We start from the raw sequence: 11,241 nt of genomic DNA, 5'->3' as shown, positions 1-11,241 counted from the left end.
TGTATGCCGCAGACAACCGGGCAACGTGTCCCTGGCAATCCGAACGACATGTCCTTAAATGCGGTCGCCAAGGTGGCTGGCTGGTCCTTGCCCCTGCTCAGACGTTCAGTCGCCGCACAAATTGAGCGTATGAAATTGATTAGCTAACGCATTTTAGTTACAATATTTGTATTTAGTTTATAAACTAATTTGAAATTCGGTTGTCCATTAACAAAGTGGCGTGCGTGAAGCATGTGCGATGCCCACCTACAGCGCTGGAGGGAACTCATTCAGAATGTTTCATCGGTTCGGTTAGGCTTCCCTTAGGATGCTCACGACTCCACACCATTTAGATATGCTTACCACTAATGTGCTTTAGTTTTATTTAGTTGAGATTGGGTAAGAAATGTTGACAGTTGTGGTATTTTAACCGTCACTTGTGGCCGTTGCTAGATGTAATGTTGAACTTAGAGTTCAGGACAAATTTTCATATTATTTCAAATTTGTATATATTTTATTATTTCCTTTTTATTTGTATTATATTATTTTACTTTTTTTTTAATAGAAAGGTAAACTTTTTTGTAATCAATCTATATCCCTAAGGTAAACTCGAACTTAGTTGGAGAAAGCATGATCTGGGAGAAGAAAGAATATTTCTAAAGTTTTTAGGCGGAAGTAAAGAGTAACTTTACGATTCAAAAATATATAATAAAATATATAAAAATTTACGGCCAATTTTCCCATGCCCCACAACAATGGGTTAAGAATCGCCATTCAAAGCACAATGGAAAACTAAGCCGATCGCTTACACACTTGATTCGTGAATCAAAGTCATAATTCCGCTTTACTGAAGCTGTCAATTCAAAGAGGTCTGCCCGCTGCAATTCTCAGGAATTTCTTGAAATTTTGCACCGTCTAGTGTGCTTGCTACCAGTCTTTGTGGTACTGTGGCCGACATGTGATTGAGCCATATATAACTATAACCTGTTACAATTGAATGGCAGGCAAGCGTCATAAGTAACCGGGATTGCAGCTGGAGACATTATTAATTGGCAGAATTGTCTATTTTGGAAGGTGTCAACAGGTAAATTCGTCATTGTGCTGGCGATTTTTTAAATACGCCGAGTGTCCTGTTTTGTTTTTGCAAGCCGCCTCTAGGCGGCTAGATCTGAGAGTGCCGCATGTAGCAATGTCACGTTGCACATCAGAGAAGCCGGCCGTCGGGTCTGCCACAATCTAAAGGATAATGTGGCAAAATCCTCACAATTGATGTCCTTTGCCGCCACTTCAAATGCTTTGACGCCGACTGAGACATCAACTGAGAACGTTTGTTTGTTGTTTGCTGTTTGCACAGGCAACACTTGACGTTGCGGACGGGGGGAGGGCGCATATAAATAATAATCAAACAAATATAAATGCCGCTCCAGGCCATTGTTTGTCCCTAATGTAATTTCTCAACAAGAAGGCCTCAAAGTAAGCGCAGTTGTTTCGAAAACTGCGAGCTTTAATCAATTTCAATCAGCTTTTGCCATTGACTCTGCAAGCTGCGCATAGATGGCGCTGCAGCCGCCAGACAGCCGTACGCACACTCAAGCACTTCCTAAGCGCCACACTTGCACATTTCCTGCTGGCACTCGTGAATCGTGAATCGTGAGTCGTGCCTCGCCTCTCGGCTGTGGTGAGTATGGCGCCGACGTTTTGACATTTTTACACACTGTCAAAATATAAAGTACTCAAATTGGTTGTTCTTTATTTTCATCTAATAGTCGGTAATTAAATTATCCATAAATTACAGGAGAAATTTTCAACAATAGAATTCTTACACTCGAAACTCGAAAATATATACTTAAATATTTTTTAGACAACACTTTAAAAAATCTCATTAAATATTTAGAAGGAAGGGAGTTATTTAGAGAAGAGTTATTATTCGTAAAGCACAATTATTATGCTGCGATAAAAACTTGTGTTTGTTCTTTTAGTGGTTTTCGAGCTTCGTGTTTGCATTTGTTTCTCACAGTGTAGCAAGACCACAAAGTTTTGCTGCAGACTTTGCGACGTTGGCGCCGTCGTTAGTTTGCGCTGAACCGTCTACACAGGCGAAAGCAAAGCTGTGCTTGCTCGTGCGCGTTTCGAACCACATACACCACCCACTCATACACACACACAGAACACACTCCGTGACATACAAGCCACACACACACACACACAGAAACACACACACGTCGTACTTGTGTATGGTGCACGAACAAACTAAATTCAAATGCCATTTTATTAAATAAACGGGTTAATCTAAATGCTGTAAATGAAAATGAGACGCAAGTAACGTGATTCCTGGCACTCTGTGTGGGCCAAAAAAAGAAAAGACGACATCTTAGCCAATATCGTCGCATGTTTTTCCATGCACCGTTTTTCTTCTGTATCTGTTTTCCGCAACAAACACGTTGCAAGCTACTCACAAACTAACTAAACGCGAACAAATTACGCAAAAAACAAAGTAAAAATTGTATATAAATTCACTTTTACAATTAAAAACGCTCATCGAAACGTTAAAACTACTGCAAAAATGGTAACTATACGAAAAAGTGATTATGAAATTGCCTTGCATGTGTGTATATGAATGTGTGGGTGAGCGTGTTTGTGTGAATGTAAACCCAACGACAAATGGCTTGTGCAAACTGTTTACAATATTAAGTCCAAGTCAATTGCATATTTGTCACAGCCTTCAATTGTCTGTGATTCTGGTTTTTCTGTTTCCTCCCGCCCAGCTTTTTAGTCCCCTCCAAACACAATGAAAGCCACGATTACTTTTGCTTTTCTTTTTGGGGGAGGAAGGTCGCTATCTATTGTTTTGAGCCGTTAAGAAAAATATGATGTAAGCCCGAGCGCCCAGCCTCAGACGAACAACAAAAACAACAGCAACAACAGCAGCAGCAGCAATGATGACGCTTCCATAACATACACGAGTATTTAGTTAGCAGAACCATTTATTTTTATAAGATGTTGCTGCAGCATCCACGCCAGCTATAACTGTAACTGTAACTAACAAGCCCCCTCACTCAAACACACACACACACACCATTTGAAACCTTAGCCAACAGCGCGTGTGAGTAAAAGCTTGCCGGAGGTTGGGGGCGAGGTTGGGGTCTGCAAATCGATATTGTGCGGCATGACCGAGTGGCCCACAAGGCGCTGCGTGTTTTGCCTGTAGAACTGCTGGCCGCGCCAGCCCAACCATACCAGTCCCTTTCTTCCCTTCCCGTCGCACTTGTAGTGTGGTGGCTTTGTTAGCCAGGCAGCCAGCCAGACGCCGCAGCTGTCGTAGCCGTCGACGTCGTTGCTCCTTTTTGATACTCTCTCTCTCTTTCTATCTCTCTCTTTCTCTGTCTCTCTCTTTCTCTGTCTCTCACCCCGGCGGTTGATTTCGAATTCGTCTTTTGTGGTGAAAACTTTCGTTTGCTCTCTCTTGCACTCTGTGCCATTTGCGTCAAATTCGCGCTGTTATCAAACCAGCAACAGCAAACAAACAACAGCAACAACAACAACAACAATAATAGCAACAACAACAACAATAACAAGAGCGACTGTCAATAGCTAACAAATGGCTCTAATGCTACACAAATTTATTCAAAGACATTTATTGTTGTTGTCGCTTATGTAGTTTGTGTCACGATTTGCGCATTTTGTCAAGTGAGTTGAAGGAGAGCACATGATGTCATATCCCTCTATATGTGTCCCTCTATATATATGTATATATATATATATATATGTGTGTGTGTGTGTGTGTTGGAAAGTATGCAGCAGTTGCTGGCGGATCAAACTGCTTTCGAAATGCTCCATTTGTTGGCAGCGTCAGCTTTTGCTTTTGTTTACACGCCGCTTATCAGTTTGCAATGTGCCACAGTTTCAGCAAAATGAGTAAATATATATTTGCTCGTTAAATTGCCTGGGTAAACAAATCAAAGTCGAAGTAAGTTCCTAGCAATCAGTTTGCATATTACCCAGCAACAGCTGATCTGGCTTCGAATAATTTAGCCACAGTCTTCACATATGGCTAATAATCAATAGGTTCTCTAATCTTTGCCAAATCAGTTGCAATTGTTGTTGATGACTGGTACTTCTTGGGAAACTTTGACGACACATCATATTAGATTTCATGCCAGCGAAATTAGCCGTTGAAATGAGGTTTTACTGTTAGACGGCGACTAGAACTGGCCAGTACTGCCTAAGCTAGCCACAAAAGCTGGTAACTCACTGACTTGCAGTCGTTGCACTTATTATTGCGTCTCATTTACTTGCAACCCGGCCTGAGGGCCACCTAGGGTCTGGTCTGGTATCCAATTTCAAGTCAGTCAGCTGCCTTTGGCTGCTAACAACGCAACCAACTTGAGGCAGACGCAGTGGCAATAAACTTAATAAGCTTGCCAAGAGCATAGCACAGAAGTGAACTTTTTTTTACATATATATAACACATAAGCCCCTTCAAAAACACCCTGCAAACAATGTTGTAATAACAATGGGCATATTCAGTTAGTGAAATATTAAATTTGCATGTGCCCTAATAATATTTATATCTTAAACTTGTTAAGGTCTAGAATGCTTTGTTTAGAAACTCAATTAAATAATCACTTACTTGCTCCAAATATGAAAGTTGTTAGTGGAACAGGTCAATCACAATTGTCGAAATGTGTTTCTTCTCAGGAATATTGTGGGTAATTCGTAATCTATAAAGTGGTTTGGAGATAAAATTCCAGCATAAAAAGTGATTAAATGCAAAAGAAATACAAATTAGGGCTACCTGTCTAAACTAAATAATAATTAATAAAAATGATTGTTATTCAAGGATTTATTTAAAAATAAGTATGAAACAAAATGAATCGTGTTTCGACTCGACTGGACGCTTTAAATTTAATAGTTTTAATTTATTGTTGCGCTCTTTTGGGAGCGATGCTTTTACATTTTTCATTTTAGTTCCAATAGTTCTAATTCCTCATTTCTATTATTATTATTTTAATAATTTTTTTTTTTTATTATTGCATATTTTGAGTATGGGGTATCTGTAAGCCGATCACTTAGCTGACTGCTTGTTTACCTAGCATTTAGTACATATGCATAAGTCCCGCTTTTACATGTTTATGTGTGTGTGTAAGTGGAGACGTGCGGGTGTGAGAGTGTGTGCCTACATGAGACCTTATCAGAGACGACGCCTGCAGGCGTTGTGCCGTTGCGCCAATGTGGAGCACATAAGCCGCATAGTCTGTGCCGCTTTGTCTTTGGCACGCTTCGTGTGCTTAGGAAGGCGTCTAATCCGCATCCAGCAGTCGACAACAACAAGTGAATGGGAATCAAATGCAATTGACTAACACTTTCTATATTTATATATATAAACATATTCAGATCGTTCGTCACCGATCCCGCCGCGCACGCATGTGGAACATGGGCCTGCTCTTTCTGATCTACTATTGTGTGAGCATCTACTCGGCCAAGGGCGATGAGAAGGCAGAGCTTCCCTTGGATGTGGGCATGCTTCCGGAAGCAGCTGAAGCTGATGTTCTGACTGAAGCTAATGTTCCGCCTGAAGCCGCGAGTACCACACCCAATCCACTGTCCTCCACTGAGGTAAGTAGTTGCTGATGCTTCTCTCTCCAACTGATCTCACTTTCCCACTTTCGTTGCCGTAGAAAATGGATGCGGAGACGACAATGGCGACGCATTTGCATGGCGCTGTGCCCACTTGGCGGCCAAAGCGAGAGAATTGCACACCGCCGGCTATCGAGCAGTTTCCACAGCCCCTGATGAATAAGTGGGCGCGACAGCATGGTGGACTCATTATACACATTCTGGTGGCCATTTTCACGTTCTTTGGCCTGGCCATTGTGTGCGATGAGTACTTTGTGGCCAGTCTGGACAGGCTGTGCGAGGGTGAGCTCGGCTCCAGCCCATGAATCCCATCCATTTATAAATAAAACTATTTGCAGAGCTAAAGCTGTCACCGGATGTGGCAGGTGCCACATTCATGGCCGCCGGCAGCTCTGCGCCCGAGCTGGCCACTGTGGTGATTGGTGTGTTCTTTGCCAAGGACGATATTGGCATCAGTGGTGTCATCGGTTCCGCCGTGTTCAACATCATGTTTGTCATTTCCGTCTGTGCACTGTGCTCCGGCACAGTTTGCCAACTGAACTGGTGGCCACTCGTCCGTGATTGCTTCTTCTACTGCGTGGCCATATTGGTCATGCTAATAATTATATTTAATGATGTCATCTCTTGCGTAAGTTTCAACTGTTGATCCCTTGACAAATGTTCTTGAAATCTGAGAATCTTGAAAGCTACGACGAATCGAGTGCCAAGGCTTGTAGAAGTTGTTGAGGGAGGCGTCACCTTGGTCAACATCATTGGCTGAGTCGTCGAGTATAGCCGTGTCCGTCTGCTTTGTTTGTCTGTTTCTATATAAGCTAGTTATTCTGCCGTGAATTTATACTGAGGAAACTTGAAATGATATAAATGGCGCCCGAATCGAAATACTATTTCGTATAGCTGCCACAGTTCGATTAATGAGTCAAAGCCATATTCCAAAAATTTCCAAAACTCAGCCGATTTTCACAAGCAAGCTTGACATCCAGAATGCTAAAACATTCAAAGTTGGACACGCCAATTATCCTGAACTTAAGATTTGTTCTTTAATATCTTTTGTTTCCAATTATAGGCTGAATCTGTGGTGATGTTGCTGTGTTATGTGGGCTACTGCATTGCCTTGCATTTCAATACGGAACTGGAGCGCTGGGCAATGGGTTTGAATCTGCCATTCAAGCTGCCCAGCAAGGAGGAGCAATCTGCGTTGGTCACCTACAAAAATGTGCCCGAAAGCTCTTACACACAGGGCACTGCAGGAGCACAGCAGAAGGAATCGGAAACGAGTCCACAGCAGCAGCAACAACAACAACAACAGCCATCGGGACAAGGTGACTATCAGAGCTACAATGATCCCAATGCCAGTTGGGATCCGAATGCGGCGTGGGGCCAGGAGAATCAGCCACAGCCATTGGCGGCAACAGGTGCAACAAGAGCCAATCAACCGCCGCCGGAAGACGATTGGGGCATGAATCAGTTTAACCAGGGCCAGGGCCAAGAGAATATGGCCTACCATTCGGATCAGCCGGACTCCGTGGTAACAGGCGAATCTGCCGCTGCATCGGCTAAAACTCAAGTGGTCGCTGCAGCTCCCGCTGGCGTTGACTACTACAAGTCGACGGATAAGCAACGGGAGCCACGACCCGATCCATTGCTGCGACCCACTGAGGGCGGCTTGCCGGCACTGGTTGCCTGGTATGTGGTCTATCCGATACACTATTTGTGCAAGAAGACAATGCCGGATTGCCGGCAGGATCAGTATCGCAACTGGTATCCATTCACGTTTCTCATGTCGATGGTTTGGATATCGTTCTACTCATATTTTATGGTCTGGATGATAACGGTGATTGGCTCGACGCTGGCCATACCCGATACTGTGATGGGCCTGACGTTCGTAGCTGCTGGCGTTTCTGTGCCGGATGCCCTAAGCTCAATAGCCGTTATCAAAGAGGGCTTCGGCGACATGGCCGTATCGAATGCAATTGGCTCAAATGTCTTTGATATACTAGTGTGCTTAGGACTTCCATGGTTCATACAAACGGCCATTATTAAACCCGGCTCGCACGTCAATGTCATATCCAAGGGTATGTATGATATCGCCTAGCTTCTAACTAAAATAGTGCTTGTTATCGTCGTCGTAATCCTAATTAAATTCTATATTGTATATTGTGGCGTGAATGCCTGGCATGTGTCTTGACTGTTGTAGCTGGTGTAGCATTGCATTTAAGCCAAACCATATTAATCGTTCGAGTTCTTTATACCTTTTCAATAGGTCTGGCCTATTCCACACTCTCGCTCTTCTCCACCGTTGTCTTCTTGTTACTGTCGACGCATTTGAATGGCTGGAAGCTGGACAAACGCTTGGGCATCATACTGATGGTCTGGTATTTGTTCTTCATAACGCTCGCTGCGCTCTACGAGATGAACGTATTTGGTTACATGAACCCACCAGAGTGTCCCAGTGAGTATCACATCGATTTTGCTGTCAATTTCAATGCTTAACTTTCGACTTTTGCAGGCACGTTCTAAACAACTGACTACCATATTAAATAGCAGACGCACCTAGATTCGCATCACCAGCACCAATTACGAGTACCATATACATATATATAAGTACATACAAGCATACATACTTACATACATACATACATGCAGTACATAGCCACAGCAAAGAGCAAAGAGTACCATAACGAACATAAATATAAATATATATATATATATATAAACATATATATACATATATATATATATATATATATAAGTATATAAATGTTACTCAATGCGCGTTTTACATGAATTTTTACATGCACCAATTAAACGAAAACGAATGATATACATATATATGTATATATATATGTGTATATATGTATCAACATACATAAATGTATTTAGGCAAAAGAGAGAAACCAAACTCCATATATACAACAACAAATATAAGCATATACATAGCACTGTAGATAGGGAGAATTGTTTTATATGTAGTACAAGTATATAAACAAAAACAGCAAATCAATGAAATTTGTTGCCACGGTTTTATGGAACAACACTAAGTAATAGCAAAGGAACAACGCAAAATTTCAAAAAAATATATATATATATAATCCTAACAGAAACATAACCATTCATAAACATGTTGACAATGTTATAAATTAGGCATTGAGTTTTAAGTTGTTCATAGCCAAAGCAAATTTATAGAATGTTATTTGGTTTGTAAGTGGTCCTTCTCAACTTTTAACTATACAAAATATTTGAAATATTCGCATCTTTTGAAAGTCTGTTACCGTTGTTGATATCGAGGCCACATTTTGGGGAAAACTTGCAAATCAATGAAGTAGGCATACAATCAGGTAAGCAAACAGCAGTTTGCCAAGTCAATGAATAAGATCAACGAATTTTATGTTTAGTTTATTACCAATTGCATTAGCTGTATACCCTGTACCGAGCCCCTCAAATATACAAAAGACATGCTCGTCTGCTAAGTGGTCCGTTCGTCTATCTCACAAACATTAAAAGCTGCCATATATCATAAGCTGCTCCAAATATTTAAAATTCATATACAATGAGATTAAGTAATGACCTACCAATAAGTGTACAGGGTATTTGAGAGTCGAGCAATCTCGACTTGTGAATTTATTGCTTTTTCTTTTGTTATTATATACAAAGTTTCATGCATGTGTATTTATTGCATTAATATTTAATCAGTCGAGAACAAACTTAAAGTAATATTTATGTATATATTTTTTAATGCATAAATTCAACAAAAACATATTTTTAATAGACGATAAACGTCCTGCGTTTCAATACAAGAATATTATTTCAAAAGAACAAAAAAAAAACCAAAATAATTGAACAGTAATCACACAAAATATGTATTTAACAATTTTAAAAAAACCTTGAACTTTATGGCAATTAATGGCGTCAATTTTTTACTGTAAATATATAAATTCTATATGTATACAACATTTATAATTCTAATAATGTACATTTATAGTCAATTTTTGGTGCAAATTACATACATACATGCATACACGCATATTTATACACATTTGTGCAATTTTTGAATAACATAGTAAATCTTATGATTTTAGATGTATTATTGGTTTAATAACTAACCAAAAAAGTCATATAAAAGTATAAATACAACAGCTCGAATATTTATAATAAAAGTTGAACAAACAACTCACTCAATAAAGAGCTAATATATATTTTAGACTAATCTGTATAAAATGTTATATTCCTCATTAAATTCGAATCTAACTTATAAATATTATTTTTAGCTTGATACAGCCGTTAAGCAGCACATGAAATGGAATAGTTATTTTCGGATTTCCGAATATTGAACATCCTTGTAACGTCCGATTTAAGATACACATTACATCTACATTGAGAACTATTATTTCTATGATATAGTAATTCACTTGTCTAAGTATCGAAATCTGCCGAATTTCGCGGATTCAGTGGCTCAGAAGGGGACATAATTGATCCAATCGATTTTTCCATTAATAATCATAAAATATTAATTCGTTACGCCCAAATCTGAATTACTCGTTAATAATAAAATAGTTCTGGTTTTATTGAAATTTAATTTAAAAGGGTATAAAAACAACGAAATGCTTGGATTATTCCAGGGGATTTCTTCCTCCCCACACTTTGTAATAAATAACATTGTGACTTGTAAGCTGTTTAATGGCGGTACACTTAAGAATAAACATCTTAATGTTAATTGAAGAACTTTATGTTAACTTAATCAATCTTAAGATTTAGATCAAACTATCAAAAAGGAATCGCTTGCCAAGGCCAAAATGCATTCCGATGTTGTCTAAACAGGTAGTTTATCGCTCTGATAGTATTGTTAGCATCCACAAGGAAAGTGGCAGTCTTATTAGACCCGGTAGACACGACACTGAATCAGTATAATTTAGCTGCAAGCAAAGAGTTTGAAAAAGATACTCGCAAATACATAATAAACATTACATAAACATACTATTGAGTTAGCATAAAGATACAAATCAAACTTACATAGTGAGCAATGCACTACATACATATACACATAGAAAAACATATACCTATATACATACATGAACATATACATACATAACCAATATATAAGTGTATGCACTTATTGATGTACATTTACACAGGAAACGCTTAGTTGTCTCAACATTTGTCGAAGGCACCGATATGATAACCAAGAAACTGACTTCCTCGGTTTAAATTCCTTGCAATTAATTAAAAACGTATAGAAACTAAAAGTGAAAAAAATCAAACCAATAAATGTACGAACAATCGCCTATTGAAAACTCCCACTAAACCACTTAAATTACCAATCCCATTAATATCTCCCGTTATTATTAAATAATGCTTCTAAAAGGCAACTCTCAAGTACAATGTTCTTCCCCACTCAATGAAATATGTCAGCTTCATACAAATGGATACATTTATAAATAGTTATAAACATATACATACATATACTATATACCGAGTGCGTGTTGGCAAAGTTAAACAAAATGTTAGCCGTTTTGAGGGGCATATGCAACATATACAGATACTTATACATACACGACTATTAAATCATACATCAAAGAGAAATACACTCATATACAATCCAAGAAGTAAACTTAAATTGTTGACAGAGCG

The 11,241-nt window shown here is 39.3% G+C and overlaps 1 protein-coding gene across 2 annotated transcripts; it reads left to right on the top strand.

Moving 5' to 3' along the window:
* Positions 1-2,072: 2,072 nt before the first annotated feature.
* On the top strand, positions 2,073-8,294 carry LOC6564434 (probable sodium/potassium/calcium exchanger CG1090). 2 transcript variants are annotated; one of them, XM_001989526.3, is made up of 7 exons: positions 2,073-2,545; positions 5,374-5,595; positions 5,658-5,898; positions 5,955-6,244; positions 6,680-7,688; positions 7,877-8,065; positions 8,123-8,294. In XM_001989526.3, the coding sequence occupies exons 1-7, from the start codon at positions 2,543-2,545 to the stop codon at positions 8,131-8,133; spliced, it is 1,965 nt and encodes a 654-aa protein (XP_001989562.2). In that variant the 5' UTR covers positions 2,073-2,542; the 3' UTR covers positions 8,134-8,294. The 2 variants fall into 2 exon arrangements, with proteins under 2 accessions (XP_001989562.2, XP_043071055.1); XM_043215120.1 differs by lacking the exons at positions 2,073-2,545; positions 5,374-5,595; positions 5,658-5,898; positions 5,955-6,244 and adding an exon at positions 6,513-6,614.
* The last annotated feature ends 2,947 nt before the right edge of the window (positions 8,295-11,241 follow it).

This window comes from Drosophila grimshawi, unplaced genomic scaffold (genome assembly GCF_018153295.1).
Source record: "Drosophila grimshawi isolate 15287-2541.00 unplaced genomic scaffold, ASM1815329v1 contig_311, whole genome shotgun sequence".
NCBI classification, from domain to species: Eukaryota; Metazoa; Arthropoda; class Insecta; order Diptera; family Drosophilidae; genus Drosophila; species Drosophila grimshawi.
This window is presented reverse-complemented; position numbering and strand designations above follow the sequence as displayed.